General features: G+C 43.1%; 1 protein-coding gene across 9 annotated transcripts in view; it reads right to left on the bottom strand.

The window, feature by feature from the left end:
• The window catches only part of IL6ST (interleukin 6 signal transducer), a 247,773-nt gene that overhangs the window by 161,855 nt on the left and 65,514 nt on the right, over positions 1–20,404 (bottom strand). For 6 of the 9 annotated variants that reach the window (XM_029576964.1, XM_029576954.1, XM_029576943.1 and 3 more), the window contains 2 exons: positions 10,780–10,860; positions 118–141 (listed from right to left, as the gene is read on the bottom strand). In XM_029576964.1, coding sequence (XP_029432824.1) covers positions 118–141; positions 10,780–10,846 — 91 coding nt within the window. In that variant the 5' untranslated portion in view covers positions 10,847–10,860. The remainder of the gene's footprint in view (positions 1–117; positions 142–10,779; positions 10,861–20,404) is intronic. The other 3 variants (XM_029576992.1, XM_029576985.1, XM_029577002.1) reach the window with 1 other exon arrangement.

Raw genomic sequence — 20,404 nt, 5'->3', positions numbered from 1 at the left:
CATCCAAAACGTGAGCCCAACCGTGTGTTGCATCGGCCCCAGAATGAGAGAAACGCCTTAGTGAATCAGGCCCTTAGATTGTAAACCCTCTGGGGATGGGGAAAATACCTACAGTACCTGAATGTAATCCACTTTGAAGAGCTGAAAAACAAAATATAAATAAATAAAATCAATTATAAAAGATAATTCCCTTCATGAAGTCACAATCAGGATCCTTTAAGTGAACTGTAGGAGTACACAAGAAGGGAAAATATACAAAATTAGGGTGATCAAACACTTTGAAACAAACACAGAAGGACTCAAGGACTGACTCTCGCTCATCCATTATCAGATATAGGCCCTTTCAACAGCAAAGTTTTACTGTCTCATAGGGACAGCTCAAGGCAATCTGCTACCTGAGCAAAGGATGAAATGCACCCCCCCCCCCAATGGGGAATGGCAATGGAGGGAGAAGCAATTTGCCCAAGGTCACAAGGAATGGCAACAGGATTTGAACCCTGGCTTCCCTTGTTTGCAGCCCGCTGCTCTAAGCACTCAGTTTTTGGGTCTGTTTTTTTGTTCTCAGTCTTTGGCGTCTGAACTAGGGGGCGCAGGAGAAATGTTTAATGGGGGCGGGGCTGCCCCACCTCCTGGGTCTAGAACTAGAACGCCTCCATTCCTGATTGCCTGCCTCCCACCAGGACCTACCCCCTGGGAGTGTGAGGTTGGTGAATGGTGGAAGTCTGTGTGTGAAACTCTCTCTCTTAGGGCTGATACAAGGGCATTAGATGCCCTAGACAAACCTTACAGCCTTTCATTCCCCCTTCCCACAATTAAAACTTGAGCATTCTTCTCCATTTTAAAATTAACTTCCCAACCTAAAAAGGCAGATTGCATATGGAAAATAGACATTCAAAGTACAATCTTCTGATGTAAAAATATCACTTACATATATATTATATAGGCATACACTGCAAAAAACCCCAAAAAACACCACTTTCAATAATAATAGTTTAATAGACTTAAACTACCTCTCTCATAGTAATCAAGGTGGTTTACTGGATCCCATAAGGTGTTAGGCCTATGGTAAAGTGCACTGGGTGTGGACTTGGCCCACAGAAAGTCAGGAATAAACTGAACTACAATTCCAATTTAGTAGACCTTCCTTATCATAATTGCCAGCACTCAACCTATAAAAAAAGCCATACTGCAAATATTACATCAGGCCCTAAACACCAATACACCTATTACAAAAACAGTCACGTTGTTGTAAGTCCTTACACAGAAACCACATGCTAGCAGAATACCCGAAGCCTCAGTCACACAAGCAGAACTCACCAAATACAGAATAAAGAGATCATAAAATATAAATTGAAACGTGCAGACAAAAACTGAACTGGAAATCACAAGAAGCCAAACTCTGTAATGCAAACACAATCAAGAAATACAGGGTGGCCCAAGGAAAAGTAGCCCACCTCCAATACCAGTGCCGGGAGGCGGGCTACTTTTCCATGGGCCACCCTGTATAGAACATTAAACATACCATTAAAAAGAATGTCAAATCTGCTGATAAAGTCAGCCAATTAAAAGCACGTATAAAAATGTTTAAAATATTACCAAACACTAATAAAATATATTTCAAAACAGATACATCACATCTAATAATTAAAACTAACAAGGATAAATAAAAAAAATCTACACACACCCCCACCCACCCCTGCAGGACGTCTGCATTGCCTCCTGCCCAGAAATCTCTCGAGGACTTGTTGGAACAGACTTCAGAAAAAAGGAGCGCGGTGTTTCCTGCAACTCGGCAACCTGCAGGAAAAGAGAGATTGCCTCGCAACACAGGTCCCTAATCCCGGGCAACAGGAGTCGTATTTCCCCCGTCGTCATCTCCTGCTGCCAGAGGCCTCGCAGCTCTGAGCTTACCTTGGGGTCCTGCAGGAGTCCCATTCCTCCTGTGTTACCGATCACACCACCGGGCAGCAGAAGCCTCTTTTTCTCTCTCACCCTGCCCCTTTGGCCGACAGGTAGGAGCCTGAAGTGGTGCGATTGGTAACCCAGGAGGGGTGGGACCCACGCAGGACCCCAAGCTAAGGTCGGAGCTGTGAGGCAGAGGTTTGGTTGAGCTCCTGTCAGGTCACCGTCCCATCTGACCACTCCTGCCCTTTGACGAGCCCTAATCTCGGGACCACCAGATGGGGCTGTGACCAGTTTGGCCCTGTGTCCCTTGCATCCGGGGAGCAATCTCTGGCCGTGTGGGAGATAGTGTGCCAGGCGGGTGTTTGTCTTCTGCTATCCCTTTCCTGGGGGAAAGGGGCAAGTGTTCGGGTATATTATGCCTGGCCCAGTAACGAGGTGGGGGGCAATAAGATGCTACATGGAGAGCCGGGGAGGGCGCGGCTGGTAAATTGGGGGCAGGGATAATGCACAGGCAGTGTGGATAGTGCGGATGCCGTGGGAGGAGTGGAGTGGGGATAATGCACAGGGAGGGGATATCGTATAGGTGTGGATAGTGTGGCAATTGGGGGGGGGGGGGGGCTGGATTTTGTTGATGGGGTGGGGATAGTGCGCAAGGACTGGCCCCCCGGCAGCAGGAGATGACGTCGGGATAAATGCGACTCCTGCTGCCCAGGGTTAGGGATTGGCAGGGGTTAGTTTATCTCTGCCCGATCTGAAGCTTGACTTTGGAAGCATGGTGAGGTGGCGGCTGCAGTAGAGGTGTTTTCTGTACGTTTTCTAATTCTACTATATCTTTTTTGAGATACGGTGACCAAAATTGCACAGAATACTCAAGATGTGGTCGCACCATACAGCAATACAGAGGCAATGACACATTCTGTTTTATTCTCCAGTCCTTACCTAATAATTCCTAGCATTCTATTTGCTTTCTTGGCTGCTGCTGCACACTGAGCAGATTTCAACATACTATCTATGATGACACCTAGATCCTTTTCCTGAGTGGTGACTCCTAATCTGGAACCTTGCATTGTGTAGCTATAGATTTAGTTTGCTCTTCTCCAAGTGCATCACTTTGCACTTGTCTACTTTAAATGTTATCTGCCATTTGTGTGCCCGGTTTCCCAGTCTTGCAAGGTCCTCTTGCAATTTCTCACAATACTCTTGTGATAACAAATTTGAATAATTTTGTGTCATCTGCAAATCTGACCACCTCACTTGTTTTTCCCATTACCAGATCATTTATAAATTTGTTAAAAAGCAGTGGTCCCAGAACAGAATCCTGGGGTACTCCACTATTCACCTTTCTCCAGGAGGACCTTGCAAGACTGGAAGATTGCGCATCCAAATGGCAGATGAAATTTAATGTGGACAAGTGCAAGGTGTTGCATATAGGGAAAAAATAACCCTTGTTGTAGTTACACGATGTTAGGTTCCATATTAGGAACTACCACCCAGGAAAAAGATCTAGGCATCATAGTGGATAATACTTTAAAATCGTTGGCTCAGTGTGCTGCAGCAGTCAAAAAAGCAAACAGAATGTTAGGAATTATTTGGAAGGGAATGGTTAATAAAACGGAAAATGTCATAATGCCTCTATCGCTCCATGGTGAGACCGCACCTGGAATACTGTGTACAATTCTGGTCACCACATCTCAAAAAAGATATAGCTGCGATGGAGAAGGTACAGAGAAGGGTGACCAAAATGATAAAGGGGATGGAACAGCTCCCCTATGAGGAAAGGCTGAAGAGGTTAGGGCTGTTCAGCTTGGAGAAGAGACGGCTGAAAGGGGATGTGATAGAGGTCTTTAAGATCATGAGAGGTCTTGAACGAGTAGATGTGAATCAGTTATTTACACTTTCGAATAATAGAAGGACTAGGGGGGCATATTCCATGAAGTTAGCAAGTAGCACATTTAAGACTAATCGGAGAAAATTCTTTTTCACTCAATGCACAATAAAGCTCTAGAATTTGTTGCCAGAGGATTTGGTTAGTGCAGTTAGTGTAGCTGGGTTCAAAAAAGGTTTGGATAAGTTCTTGGAGGAGAAGTCCATTAACAGTTATTAGTCAAGTTTACTTAGGGAATAGCCACTGCTATTAATTGCATCAGTAGCATGGGATCTTCTTAGTGTTTGGGTAATTGCCAGGTTCTTGTGGCCTGGTTTGGCCTCTGTTGGAAACAGGATGCTGGGCTTGATGGACCCTTGGTCTGACCCAGCATGGCAATTTCTTATGCTCTAAATATTGATCATTTAGCCCTACTCCCTGTTTTCTATCTTTTAACATGTTCCTGATCCACAATAGGACACTGCCTCCTATTCCATGACTTTTTAGTTTGAAATATCTTTATTCAAAAAAGGTAGTGCTGTATTTGTCAATACGAAGACAAAACCAAGGAGAAACAAATTTAATACATATCTTGGTTATATGGGTAATCCTTAAACGGTTAATAGTGCAGCTCATCGCTTGCTATATACAATCACATATACTTTTACCCTTTATATTCCTCCCCCTTCACTGTACACCTCTTCATTCTTTAGCCAGTCAAAATATTCAATAATGAGAATAGGCACCGTGTTCTTGTACACCCAGTTCTTACCATAAAAAATAAAGAGCAAAGTAAAGGGAACCTAACTTTTCCCTCCCCTCCATTACCCTTACCCCTCCCTTACTCTCACCCTAATCTATTTCTAGAGTCTGGTGTGGTTGTTAGATTGCTCTCCTATAGGGTATGTTAAGACTGAGCTTCTGATTCTGCTGGAAAGGCTTTATATATATATAAATCCCAAATTTCCAGGAAGCGAGTCTTGGAATATGGTGATGTGAGCCACCAGAGACTCCATAATCATCATATTATGGATAGCATTACGCCATTGCCAGTAGAAAGGAGGTGCTGTGTCTCTCCATGCCAATAAAATGGAACGTTTCCCCTAAGCCAATAGCTTCCTTACTAAAAACCTCTCCCCAACCTTCCTAACACATTTAGATAGACCTACTTCAAACAACAGGAGCTCTGGAAGTAGGGGGATGTTTCCACCAGCAAATTGTTGATGTAAGCTAAAATCTTAGTCCAGAAATGTGAGACTTTGGGATAACTCCAGAACAAATGGATCAAAGAGCCAATGTCCATTTCGCTCAATGGGCAGTGGTGGTGATATGGGCCTTGAATGCCGCTTACTGGGACATGAATGCCCTATGTAAAAATTTGAACTGTATTTTACATAAGTAACTATTAGTAGTTAAACTTTTCACCTCTTGGAAACATTTTAAAAGGTTATTACTCTGCAGTGTGAAGCCACTCTCCTGTATCCATCGTTCGCATAATACCACAAACCCATACTCCCTGGTCTAACTTCTGCAATTCTTTGTGGAGTAGAGCAAGTGAAATTTTCTGACGCTCTGAGTGAAAATAAAGATATCCACTTTCTCTATCACCAGCCTGGTCAGATCCATTACATTTAAAGAATGGATGTAATGTCTTATTTGTTAAGTATGAAAAAGAATCCAACACTCTTAATCCAAAATGTGTTTGGAGTTCTTGAAATGGTAAAATGGTACCCTCACTCATCAACACATGTTGAAGCTGTTTCATGCCCCTCTCCTTCCAGAACTGAAAGATACTTGAGGAGATACCCGGCTGGAAATCCAAATTACCTTGGGTAGGGAGAAATGGGGTACAATGAGCAGAGAGCTTCAAATGCTTCATAAGTGATCCCTAAGCCCAGGCAAAGGGGTTTCTAAGAGATGCGATGACAGATCAGAAGGTAGGCGAGCCTTTGGAGCATGTAGAGTGAATCTCAAATCGAGTGTGTCTAAAAAAATGTTATATCTGCCTCTGGTGAAGTGAAGATGATCCCTTCATACAGCCAGTCCCGTAAGACCAGTAGCAGACTGACCAGATTGTATCTTTCCATATCTGGCAGCCCTAACCCACCCTGTCCCCAGCTTTTCTTCAACCAAGCTAATGCAATTTGGGGTTTTTCCCCTGCCCAGAGAAAGCAGAGAAGCACTTTATCTAGGGCCTGGAGATCACGGCGGGACAACCGAATGGGCAGAACTTGTAATACGTATAACCAATTATCCCATGACTTTTTAATCTCTTCAGAAGTTTCTCATGAGGGATTTTGTCAAACGCTTTCTGGAAATCCAGATAATTATCAGATAATTATCCACATATTTATTTAAATCTTCAAAAACGTGTAGCAGACTGGTAAGGCAAGACTTCCTTTGGCTAAATCCATGAAACTTTGTCCTATTAAAACTACAACTATATGTTCAGTAATTTTTTTCTGATAGTTTCTGCCACTGATGTTAGGCTCACTGGTCTGTAGTTTCCTGGATCACCACTGGAACCTTTTTTTTTTTTTTTAAACTGATGTTATGTTGGCAACTCCCTCAATCTTCAGGTACCACAGATGATTCTAAAAGATTGGTTTACAAATTACTCATTTCCTGCAGCCTATAGTTGCATAAAGAATGAATCTCTAATAGACTTTGACCCACAGAGTGAAGCTGATGCCTTGGATTACATCGCATAAACATTTTAAGTCACAAATGTCATTTTTCAGTTCTTAACATTCTGGGATGTATACTATCTGGTCCAGGTGATTTGCTACTTTTTAGCTTGTCAATTTGCCTTTTTATATCTTCAAGGTTCACGGAGATTTGTTTCAGTTCCTCTGAATTGTCACCTTTAAATATCATTTCTGGCATAGGTATTTCCCTTATATCTTCTTCAATAAAGACTGAAGCAAAGAATTAATTTACTCTCTCCACTATGGCCTTGTCTTCCCTAGGTGCCCCTTTTACTCCTTGATCTAGTGGTCCAACCATCCAGGGACATTTTTCAAACTAGTACTGAAGCTCTCTAAACCCATATCTCAAATCACTTCTACTACCAGACAGGACCATGCTGCAGAAAACATTGCTGAATTCATAGGTTAAAAAAACCTTAGTGATACGCTCTTCCTTTTACATCTACCCTTCCCCTCCTCGCCTTTCTTAAACACCCCACCCTCTTCACTTACAAGAAGTCCTAAACTCTCTCCAGACAGCACTACACTGTTAGACTGCCCTGAGACGTGGAAAACATCCTCCAGAGAATTAGCCAATCCACCAGTCCACTAGACCAAATTCCCCCTAGGTTAATACGCAAGCTACTACAAATCTAGTCTGTTGGTTACCCAATGTAATCAATAGTATCTTCTTTCTCAAGGCTTCCTTCCTGACACACTTAACTAAGCGGTAATCAAACATATCCTGAGGAAACCTGTATCTGACCCCCAAATTGATCATTGCCGTCTAGTCTAACTTCCCATTCTTATCCAAACTGCATCCTCACTAATCTGGTTTCAGGAAAGGACATGGAACTAAATCCATCCTTTTGGATATCACCAGTGGGATTCATCTAAACACTTACCAAGGGAGCAACTCTATGCGGGTCCTACTAGATATCTCCACAGCCTTTGACATGGTCGACCCTATTCTCCTGATTCAGTGCCAAGGGAACAGTGTGATTCCAGGAACTGCCCTTAAATGGTTTGAATTTTTCCTGTTCAACAGGACACAAACTGTTGTGTGGGCCAACAAATTGCCCACCCTTAAAAACCTCACATGTGGAGGGCCATAGGGCTCTGTTCTTTCCCCAATTCTCTTCAATATCTAAATTGATCCAAGTTGTGACATCATTCAATCCTTCAACATTGAATGTTTTCTGTTTGCAGATAGTATTATACAAGAAGCAAATGAGTGAATTATTAAAACATTAGAACAAAAATGATCACTCAATGGTTTCAAGTATTCTGATTACTTACTTAAATAAGTAAATGTAGACCATCAGAATAACACCTCAGACAGCATGCATGAACTACCTATGCTGTTATGTCTGATTTACGGCAGATTTCAATTACTTGGTGATCAATTTTGTTCTAATCTGTTTGCAGAAGACATCCAATGTTGTGTTAAATAGGATCCGACCAAGCTTGTCCCATCACCAACTTTAAGAACAGTCTCATGGCAGTAGCCCACTGGCTCAGTAACCATATACCATATTTGCCGGCATATAGGACACAGTGGCGTATAAGACACACCCCCCTTTTTAAACACATTTTTAAGGAAAAAAATAATTTCTATAATTTTTTGATGAATTTGATTTTGATTGGGGAAGCCGCACTTCGGCAAGCCCCTTTTGCCGAAGCGCAGCTTCCCCTTACTCTTGGCAACATTGCATTAAACTTTGCCAGCAAAGTCACTTGTTCCAGGGAAACAACAATCTTTGTCATGATGTGAACTGGCATGTCATCCTCTAGCACTTTAAATCCCATCAACAAACCTGAGGCTGAATTAATATTCATAATAAACAGGACCTTTGAAGAAACTAAAAATTCTGCAGCATCTCAATACCTCTTCGTCCAGATCTTGCTCCTCCCTCTCCCTGCCATTTTTTTTTTTTTAAAGCATAGCCAGCTGTTGATTTTGATTGGGGAAGCTGCACTTCGGCAAGCCCCTTTTGCCCAGCACCGGACAATCGGGGAAGCAAGGGTGTGCTGCCCGATTGGCCGGTGCTGGGCAAAAGGGGCTTACTTTGGGGGGGGGGGGGGGGAAGAGGGTTTCTCGTTTTGTTTCTGTGTTAAATCACTTTAGCACGAACTAAAAGGCAGAAATGAAACTGATCAGAATGCCATCAGTTTTGGTGTTCATTTTGGATGGGAAATTGACACAAAGAAACAGCAAATGTCGTCATGATTTCCCTGCCTTTTAAAACGACAGTGCATCCTCTGAATGAGTGTTTCTGAGATGTCTTCAGCATAGAACCTGATTGGATTGCACAGGTTCAGTCAACTGCCTCTTCCTGACATTAACAGCATCTGCTGTTGATTTTGACTGCGGAAGCTGCGCTTGGGCAAAAGGGGCTTGCCGAAGCGCGGCTTCCTCAATCAAAATTAACAGCGTCCGGGGGAGGGGGGGAGTGATGGCGCCTCGCCCGATTGGCCAGCACCAGCCAATCGGGCGAGGCGCCCTCGCTCCCCGACGCTACCGCATCACTCCCCCCACACCGGACGCTGTTAATTTTGATTACCGGAGCATAGGACGCACTCTATATTTTTCCCCTATTTTGAGGGGGAAAAAAAGTGCGTCCCATATGCCGGCAAATACGTACTTAAACTTAAACACTCCAAATCTAAACTTCTTTGGCTTAGTTGCCAGGGTCACCTCTAGCCAAAGAATCTGTACAAAACCTAGGGAATCAACTGACCGAAATCTCAAGATGGATTCTCACATCTCTAAGATAGGGCGATCCTCCTATATGTACCTCCACCAGATTCTGCAACTACTTTAATCAACATAACTTGGTTTCTATTATTCATGCACTAATCACCAGTTAATTAGATTATTGCAATTCCCTACTGAATGGTATCTCCCGGAGCAGCTTGAAATAGCTATAACTCGTGCAAAACATAGTAGCCAGAATTTTGATGGGGTCTAAAGCATTGGACTATACAAAGCCCATCCTATACAGACTACACTGATTTCCCGAAGACAGGATAAAATTCAAAACCCTCTGCTTCACTTTCAAGTGCATGAATAAACAGGCCCTGAAGTATCTCCCTCATCCCCTTGCCCTCTGCAACTCTTCTAGACATCTCTGATCCTCATAAAAGGACCTTTCTTCCTCTACCTTGACTTCTGCAAAACTGATCTGCACAAGACTGGGTGCCTTCTGCTACTATGCACCTAAAATCTGGAATGAGGTTCTACTATCCATTTGCTTTGAACTATACTTCTTCATTTTCCAGAAAAAAAGCAAAGGCATGGCTGTTTAACCTTTCTTCCATTGGCATGTTAAAGAACCAAGTTCCTCTTGCCATGACTACTATGTCTTATAAAGGCAGATGTTCTGCTATTGTTCCTGTTCGCCTACTAAAATTGCTTTTAATATGCTTTGAGACCATTTCTGGGAAAAAAGAGGAATATCTAATGTTTGTAAATAAAGTCCACATAAATTAAGTACTAAATTCAACCCACATAAAATTTCTCAACATGAACATTTACACAGTAGGTGGCTGAAGTTTGATGGTTCACTCTAAAATCTTCAAGACTTGTACATCCTAAAGTCATGTTTTAGGAGGCTTGAATTATATACAGATTTTCTTCTATTTCCAACCAGGCTCTGCCCTCCCTATTCTTGTGTCAGTAGAGGGTTGGATACTATGTTAGGATTCTTGAAATAGGTGTCTTCAATATCACTGTTATATTTTTTCCCTTCCACTGTTCTCCTCTTTCCTTACCACCTTCCCATGAATCCTTGAGTGCCAGCATAGTTTGCCTCTGCAATGGCAATTCACCACAACCTCCCTTCACGGCTTCGCCACATTACCTGACAGATAAAAGATCTGAATATGGATCTCTTACGATTTAGTACAGTATTGGCCTCTTTACGTTTTGGAGGGAGATCTTGCAGTTTCCTCTTGCTCCTTTTGGCTTCCAGTTCAACTAGAATCAGCCTCTACTAGGCGACAGTGCCATATATGTCTTTATTCATGATTATCTGGGCTTTACCCCCTATTTTTATATCCCCTTCCTACTCAGCCCAGTCATTGTAACTGGTGACTTCTAATCTGTCACATTGGAAATGCTCACAGGCCACAAAGTAACAATACAAAAGAGGTTTCAGAAGCATCAGGAAAACAGTAACCAACAGTCTCTAATACTACATGGCAAACCGTGCCCCCCTCACTTCCTCTTGCTTCAAGCCTCATCCATATCTAACTATATCTCCTAGCATGCAATTTATCTACAATATCACTTTTTACCTATTATGCATATTCAAGTCTTACCTGTACAAAAATAAGTGCTCAGTGCAACAGTTACAGCGTGTAGTATCCAGCTCCAGCCACATACCATCTTGTACGATGTTCCTGTAAAATACAAATACTAATGCTTTTACATTCTCCATTAATTCAAACATTTTAAAATATTGTATTTTGAGGTCATCCCATTGGTTCAGTGTGAGAAAAAAAGACCCCAGTCCGTTCTCCAAGTCAGCTTTTCTGCTCCCTGGGGTCAACAATGCTATTTAAGAGTGACATCTAGTGGCCCGATTCAGGGCTCATTACTGCAGGGTTACAGGAGCCCTGGTGCATGGCCCCTGGGAGAGAGAGCTGTTATTGTAATAACTAGATCTAAGGATGGAGGAAGGAAAATATAGAAGAGGGGAAAATTCTGAGGGTGGCTGAAAATGAAGACTCATAGTGCCAGATCCTGGCCCTGGTTCCAACTGAGCTGAAAGTACAGGAAGAAACTAGCAAGTCTAATTAAAAAAAAATAAATAATATATATATATATAAATATTTTAGAACAGATGTTGACAAGTCATTTAGAAAGTATATCAGACTCCAGTTTAAACAAGTCATAAATGTGCAGATTAGAGTGCAAAATGCTGAAAGCGCTTTTCACCATCTTCCATTCGCTCTGCTTATCATAAATCACTACTAACCTCACTCCCTGGACTCCCCAGCATCCCCTCCTGTCTCTATTTATTTATAATCCACCCCTCTCTTTCTCTGAGGGCAAAGAAAGTTAGAGGAGCCAAGTGAAGCATGAGTATCTGTGCTGTGGTCCTGCCTCACTCCCAGCACTGCAGTTGTTTCTCAATCTCTTGTTTCCACATCCCATGTGGAGGGGATGGAGGGCTGGGGAGCTCTTCTTCCCACTTGTCCCTTTTTTCATGCTTCACACTGGAAGCCACCTTCTCTCACCTTGATGGCAGCACCCATCCTCCCAGTCTGTGCTAGCCCTGCGAGCATTTTGATCTTCTGCATTGCAAGATCAGCATTCAGAAAGTGCCAACCTGTGACTTTTAAATATGCTTGCAGGGCCGGCAACAGCAGCTGCTACGGCACAAAATCCCACTATTCCTCCCAGGTCCCGTGCTGCCTTTAGGTATGGTGTACATGCTCATGCACCTTAGAGCAAAGAGTGACCTCAGGATGCAAATGGACAGACAGAAGAAAAGACGAACACTCCACAACAGGCACTCTCACAAAACATGACAAACACACACCCCCTGAAGAAAAAAAAAAAAGTTAAACATTTCTAAACACTAATTTTTTTCCTTTTTTTATTTCACCCATCCAGTTAAAATAACAAAAGAAGGTATAAAATTATCTGTGATATAGAGAGACCCTAGCTATCAGTATGTAATATAATATATGTGTATGCAGTCAATCTATTAACTAATCAGGCCACTAGATTTTTCACTCATTTTCACATTTAAAAAATATATTTATAGTACTTAGAAATTTAGTATATGGTACAATAGAGTTTCATAAAAGTGACACTTCCATTAACAATCTATACTGTCCAGAGATGAGGAAAGACTCCCCTATGAGGAAAGACTAAAGAGGTTAGGACTTTTCAGCTTGGAGAAGAGACGACTGAGGGGGGGATATGATAGAGGTGTTTAAAATCATGAGAGGTCTAGAACGGGTAGATGTGAATCAGTTATTTACTCTTTCGGATAATAGAAAGACTAGGGGGCACTCCATGAAGTTAGCATGGGGCACATTTAAAACTAATCAGAGAAAGTTCTTTTTTACTCAACGCACAATTAAACTCTGGAATTTGTTGCCAGAGAATGTGGTTAGTACAGTTAGTATAGCTGTGTTTAAAAAAGGATTGGATAAGTTCTTGGAGGAGAAGTCCATTACCTGCTATTAAGTTCACTTAGAGAATAGCCACTGCCATTAGCAATGGTAACATGGACTAGACTTAGTTTTTGGGTACTTGCCAAATGCGCGATTGCGTACTTTTGTTCGCGCACCAGGCGCAAACAAAAGTACGCTGGATTTTATAAGATACGCGCGTAGCCGCGCGTATCTTATAAAATCCTGGATCGGCGCGCGCAAGGCTGCCGATTTTGGGCAACCGGTGTGCGCCGAGCCGCGCAGCCCGCCTCAGTTCCCTCCGAGGCCGCTCCGATTTCGGAGCGGCCTCGGAGGGAACTTTCTTTTGCCCTCCTCAACCCACCCCCCCGGCCCTATCTAAACCCCCCCCTACCTTTATCTGTGGATTTACGCCTCCCGGAGGGAGACGTAAATCTACGCACGCCAGCGGGCTGCTGGCGCGCTGAGACTCGACCCGGAGGCGGTTCTGGAGGGCGCGGCCATGCCCCCGGAACGCCCCGGGCCGAAACCACGCCCCCAGGCCCACCCCCGAAACACCCCGATCGGCTCCGCCCCCAACACGCCCCCCCCCAAAACCCCGGGACTTACGCGAGTCCCGGGGCTCTGCGCGCGCCGGCGGCCTATGGAAAATAGGCGCGCCGGCGCGCAAGGCCCTGCTCGCGTAAATCTGGGCGGATTTACGCGAGCAGGGCTTTTAAAATCCGCCCGTTAGAGAATATCCACTGCCATTAGCAATGGTAACATGGACTAGACTTAGTTTTTGGGTACTTGCCAGGTTCTTATGGCCTGGATTGGCCACTGTTGGAAGCAGGATGCTGGGCTTGATGGACCCTTGGTCTGACCCAGTATGGCATTTTCTTATGTTCTTAATCATACTGTGATTTGTTACATTAACATATTGCACAGCATCCCATGAAGACTGCATTCTCAACATCCAGAGTGAAGGGAATCCAAGTTATAACAAAATTAAATCTACATGTGGATTCATAATGCATTCATTCCAGGATCTGGATTTAGACATTTAGATTTAATTTATTCATCTTTTCCGAGGCTGAGCTCAAAGTGAGTGACAATTCAGGTATTGTAGTTAATTTCCCTACCCAAGAGAAATTCCAATCTACTTTACACTTGAGGCAATGGAAGGTGAGGCTCAAGGACACAGAATATCAGCGGGAGAAGCAGAATTTGAACCCTGGATTCCTTGCTTCTCAGCCTGTTGCTCTAACCACTGAACTATTCCTCCATTCTGAAGGGAGTCACAGTATAGAGCCCATTACTAATGACAAGCACTGCAATGTTTGCATTATAAAGGAAAGGGAATAAAAAATGTGTGAGCCCACGTAGCTCATGGACTAATGCCGATTGAACTAGAAGGAAATCACCAGACCAAAAGTAAAATCCATAGAAATATTAGATATCGTGGAGAAAACCCTCAAATACACAGAACAATTCAGCACAACTCTTCTTTATAGCAAGAAAAGCAAGTTTGCTGACTGTAAATGGTGTTTTCCACAATGAACTAGCCATGCTGTCTGGACCATCCCTCTGGGTGGCTTGAGGCAGAAACTTCTCTGTGAGCAAGCATACCAGTTCCCACACGACTGCCCTACTGTTCTCAGTTATTAAGAAAGCTTGGATGAGCAGCAAACAGAAAAATAGGTAAGACCAGATAGAAAGGAGAGAGACTGTCCAGGGAGGAGGGCAGGATCGCATGGCTAACTCATCCTGCTATCTATGGAAAACACCGTTTATGGTAAGCAAACTTGCTTTTTTCCCCCCGTCGATAAGCAGGCTGAATTAGCCATACAGTATGGGAGTCCTCAGCTAAGGGTAGATTAAGCACACTGTTGACTATGTCAGAAGGTGACATTCCTTGTTGTCAACTGCAGATGTTTAGTGCGCGAAAAACTGCCTGATGGGTGGACAGCTCTATGTGCCAGTGGCGTAGTGTAATATCGTCTCCCCCACAGCTGCATCTGATCTTGTTGGTAGCTGGAGGTAGTAATGAGATATGAAGGTTTGTAGAGAGGACCAAGTCACCACTTTACATATGTCTTGTACTGGCACGTCGCAGAGATGGGCTATAGAAGTTGTCGTGGCTCTGATTTGATATGCTTTAACCTTAGATGCAAAGCATTTTGGTTGAGATGAGTAGCAGAAATGAATACATTGGGATAACCAGTTGGCTAATGTTCTTTTGGAGACTGGCAACCTGGAGTATTCGGGTTGAAGGAGACAGAGTTGGGAATATCAATTAGGCGAATGAGTCCTCTGTTTTTAGTTTGCCAGGACTCTTACAATCCAGAGTATGAAGAATTTTTTCCCTGTTGGTTGCATGTGGTTTTGGAAAGAAGGTTGGTACAGTGATTGTCTGATGCAGATGAAATGCAAAGACCATTTTTGGAAGGAAGGATGGATGGGTTTGCAAGGTAACCTTGTCATGGTAGAATTGCAAATAAGGTGCATAGTGGACTAGCGCCTGAAGTTCAGTAACTCACCTTGCTGAAGTTATCACTACTAGGAACACTTTCCAAATCAGGAGTTTCATGGAGGCGGTTTGAGTCAGTTCAAAGGGCGGAAGCATACGTTTTTCCAACACCAGGTTGATATCCCAAGGAACTGCCGGCCTTGAAACTGGGAGGTGGAGGTTTAGAGCGCCCTTCATGAAACGAGACACCAACGGATGCATGGAGGTTGAGCTTCCCAGAGTGGGAGGATGATACGCCGCTATTGTGCCGAGGTGTACTATGATGGATCACAACAACACTACAAATTACCGCTAGTGACTGTCCTCACAACCTAAGGCAAAGACCAAAAGCAACAGTCATAAAACAATAGCTCATACTATTAGATTGAATAGCATTTTAAACCTTTATTGTATCCAAAAACATCTCTTGATCTTGTATCAAATTCGCATATAAAATCTTCAAACAAACTTCTTAGCAATCTTTATCTCATAAACCCTCCTAAAAACACAAAGGACAAAACATACACTAAAGAGACAAAACACACAAACCAAAACGACTAACGAAGAAAATTTCCCCAGAAAAGAGAGTGTGTGTGTTTTTTACAAAAATTTTGTTTTTAGAATGAGAACAATTTCCTGAGGCAGGCAGCGGTAGCTGCCGAAACGCTGCAGCATCTGGTTCTTGTTTGATACATTGAGACGGTGCATTATTCTTCTTCAGTCAGCTGAACACTGAACACAGATTGTAAACCAGTTCTCACTGCAATTTAGGTTACTTTGGAGCTCTAGTACCTATGCCCATTTTGCGAGAAGGATGCGACACCGATGACAAATTATTGCACGGCTACAAAAACGGAGACTGATTTAAACATAAGTTCTATAATATTATGGCAGAGACTGAGTGTCCATTGTTGAGCATTAAAATATTTTCCTTGATAAAAAAAAAAAAAAAAAAAAGACTTTTAGAGTTCAGCATGTCACTACAGCAAGGATTATTGGTTAAAGAACGTTGCTCATGATTTCTGCTTTGGGGATGATTATCCAAGACTGGGCTAAAGATCTTTGGACTATAAATACTGTTTTTTCTTTTAAAAATCCACTTTTTATACTTTTTTTTTTTTTTTTTTTTAAATGTGGTGTTTTTGTTTTTTGTTGATTTTTTTCATTCTTTTGATTGTTTTGTTTCACCTTTTTTCCACCCCTCTTTTCTGGGGAAATTTTCTTTGTTAGTCATTTTGGTTTGTGTTTTTTTGTGTCTCTTTAGTGTATGTTTTGTCCTTTGTGTTTTAGGAGGGTTTATGGGATAAAGACTGCTAACAAGTTTGTTTGACGATTTTATATGCGAATTAGTTTGATAGAAGATCAAGAAATGTTTTTGGATACAATAAAGTTTTAAAATTGTATTCAATTTAATAGTGTGAACTATTGTTTTATGTCTAGTACTATGATGGATGACACTGCCAGGCCAGAAGAGTACAGCAAATGCAGATATTGCAGCAATTGTTCTGGGGAACATCCAAATGGGTCTATTGACACTGTTGTGCACCACTGCAGGTATCTATGCCATTTGCCAGCATAATTTTTCCTTCTGGACAGTTTCCTGGAGGATATTATAATACCATGAATTTCAGTTGGGAGAGGGAGGTGACAACACTTCCCTTTCAATCTTCAAGCTGTCAGATGCCGAGAGGCTCATTGGATGAAGGAGTGTGGATGAAGAGGACCTTCTTGTGACAGCAGATCCGCCCTGTTTCCCAGGGGGATTGGCGGTTAAATCGAGAGTTGTACGAAATAGGCATACCACGGCTGCCTGGGCTATGCTGGTGCAATGTGGATGAGATCTGATTTTTCCGTGATGCATTTTGATTACTCGACTTAGAGGTAGAGGTATCGGAGGGTATGCAAAAAACAGGTTCCACTCCCATGGGATCAGAAATGCATCCTAAGCAATTCTGCGCCTGCTTGAGTAAAGAGAGCAAAAACTCAGCAGTTTTTGCATTTGACACTGTTGCAAAAAGGTCCATATAGGATATCCCCCACTTCCTGTCTGCTATATCTCATGGGAGTGAAAAATTCTGCTGAGCCTGTCTGCTTCTGTATTCTTCATACCTGGAAGGTAGGTCACCTGCAATTGAATGGAGTGAGCTAGTGCCCATTCTAGGATTAGCGCAGACTTCCTACAAAGCATCCTGGAACCAGATCCGCCTTCTTTGTTCAAATAAAACATGGCCACCTGATTGTCTATGTAGAGCATTAGATGGCAGATTAGATGCAGACACTTCCCCTGTTCTTTGGGAAACATGTCTTCTGTTCCCTTAATAATAATAATAATAATAATAATAAATCTTAATAAAGATCAGAAGGGACCAAGAAATGATGATACTTAAAGCTCCTTTTTTTGGGTGAGACATTTCTAATTCTGCGGCCTTCAAACCAAATCAGATTAGGGTTTTCAAGCCTCAGTCACTAAAAATCAGGAGTCATTGTTGTACCCCAATATCCATTCCCTAGCTCTCAAGGACACTAGATGATGAAGGTGATTTGATCACTCAGTTTTTTCGAATGAGGGATCTGAAGTTATGGCTTCTACAAAGGCATCCACTAGAATGACTTATTGTTTTAGATGGAAGATATTTACCATCTGGTATGAAATTAGTTCTCTTGTCCCACATAACTACTTGAATAAACTATATCGCTTAGAGTCCAGATTCTAAACCAACTCTGTTAAGGATCACCTCAGTGTAGTTGTTGCTTATCAACAAATATTTATGTTCAGTCTTTAGTTATCAGATCATGCACAAGATCTGATAACAGCTGGCTTCAATTGAAGCCTTCCAGCAGTCCTCAGGGTCAACAATGATGTGGTTTCAGATTGTTCCTCTGCGATTATTTCTGAGGATGTTGAGTTCTTGTGCGTCCCCTTGCCTGAGTTTGCTGAGTCTGTTGACTCTGTGGCTGATACGGTAGAGATTTTTTTATAGACTGAGTAGAACCCTCTTAAGGAAGACTGTTCCATTGATGACATAAGTGAGGAGACCGCTGCGCTCTGCTCTTTGAGCTGGGATACAGTTTCACAAAGTCTATCACCAAACAAATTTTCTCCCCTTTACAAAGGAGATCCACCAGTTTTTCATGTATGTCGTCTCAGATGGTGCTGGCTCTCAGCCAGACAATTTTTCTGGCCGCTATTGATGCTGCCGATGTCCTAGCTGACGTTTCAATACCTCATAGATTGTACTACGTAGATGGCAAAATCTCTCCTCCATGTCCACTGTTCTGTGGTTGGTCATTGACTGATGGAGTATCCTTCAGCTTTAACCTCTGTAGGGTTTCATAGAGATATTGCACAATATAGAATCGATGCTGCTGTATCTTGGCATTAAGCATCGCACTCTGAAACATCTTCTTGCCAAAGACATCCAGGTGTTTATTATCCTTACCAGGTGGTGTACTGGAGTATAATTTAGTTTTTTTTGCTTTTTTCATGGCTGATTCAGCCACCACTGATGCGCGAAGCAGCTGTATTGGTCTATAATGCAAGGACCTGTATTTTAGATCTGACTTCCGCGAAGTGGATGGACCTGAGAAAGGAGACTCCTGTGACTTGTCCTTACTGCATCCAGGACTGCATGAGAAAGGAGTGCAGTTGGTTCCAATGGAATGTCGAAGATTTAAAGATCCGGCAGCTTTTTGGTTTCCACCTTTAAGAAGGTGCCCACTTTTTCAATGAATTTAGAATAAGACAGGTCTTCTGGGGGAAAGGACGGCTCTGGTGGCTCTTCAGGAGGGTCCAATGGTACTCCAGTCGACGTACAAAGTGAAGTTGGAGGTGAGTCTATAGGTCATTGTTAGGTTCTGAGGCTGTTGGACTTGGGTCATCCTCCTCCGCTTCAAATTCCAGTGGAGAAGAAAGGAGTGATCGTGACAACAAAACCTCTTCCGAGGGACTAGAAAGTGGCATCGGATAGTGACTAGTCAGCAGAGACGCAAAAAAGGATTGAAGAATATTTGATATTTGAGACATGGCCTGAGAGGCTGCGCCACCTATCTGAGGGTGGGAAGGAGAGTATTTCCTTTTCTGCTGAGGTGGAGATGCATCTCCCACTTTTCCTGATCGATTAATTTTCCTAGTCTTGGAAAAAGGTATCGTTGCCAGAAGGATTGACTAGTCTGGGCCCCTGACATGTTGAGATTGGCCCTGGTCTTCACAGTGAGACTTTAGTCTCTTTACCAACAGCTCTTGGAGCTGAGGTTGTCTCCGTTTCGAGACTCCAGAAAGACTTGAATGGACACTACCCCTGCCAGAGGAGATAGAAGAGTCCTTAGAGACCTGCATGATGTCTACATCGAAAGTGTCTCAGAGCTCGCTCGGGGTGAAGACTACCTGAGGGTCAGGACACCACTGCGATTGAGAGCTCCCATCCTGCAATTTCCTCTGCTGCAATGTACGCTTCTTTTGTATCGAGTGCATCAACTCATAGTGGTGTGATTTGTTTTTCAACTTTTGCATTGAGGGCGATTTCACCTTCGATGCATGCGCCTATGCAGCATGCATCTGTCGTGGTCCAACTTGCATCGAGCGTCATTCTGCATCATGTTCTGTGCACCTAGCTGCAAAGTGCTCCAGTTTCAATGCTTCCTGCATAGATGGGCGCAAATCTGCGTGGCCTTTCATGGTTTTTGGTGCTGTTTTGATCAACGCACTGGAACTTTTTGTGGGTTTATCACCCATGCCCTTATCTCCCGGCTCTCTGGGGTGGGGGTGGGGGCTTTCCCAGCTAGCCTTGTTTTGCAGGTTGGTTCCAGCAACAATGCTAACTTTGGCGCTGATAGTTTTTTGGGCTTTAGCCTGGGTAAGGATTGAGTGGACAGATGATTTAGGGCATACGAGCCCAAAGAGGCCCCTTCATAATCTCGGAGCCTGGCGATTTTCTTGGCCCATTGCCTCTGTCAGGACAGGATGTTTGGTCATGGTCCGGCCCCAGGCACAAGTAGCAATAGTTATGCTCCTCTGTGACAGACATAAAACTTTGCCACATTGGCAATACTTGAATCCTGTGGTCTTCTGAGCCATGGGTAGCACTTAAAAGTGCTTTTTTGGGGTTCAGAGTGAAGAGAAGTAGGAAAAAAGAAAAATAAGCGCGAGGAGAGAGGATCCGCGTCTATAAGCTGCATGGGAAAAAATAGAACAGTAGGGCAGTTGCGCGGGAACCACTGCGCAGGCACACAGAGCAAAGCTGTATATCTGCAGAGATGTTTCCACCTTGAGCCGCCCACAGGGACATCCCAGACAGCAAGGCTAATTCAGCC

This window comes from Rhinatrema bivittatum, chromosome 1 (genome assembly GCF_901001135.1).
Source record: "Rhinatrema bivittatum chromosome 1, aRhiBiv1.1, whole genome shotgun sequence".
Lineage (NCBI taxonomy): Eukaryota > Metazoa > Chordata > Amphibia > Gymnophiona > Rhinatrematidae > Rhinatrema > Rhinatrema bivittatum.
The sequence above is the reverse complement of the archived record's forward strand: the minus strand, read 5'-3'. Positions and strand labels throughout refer to the sequence as shown.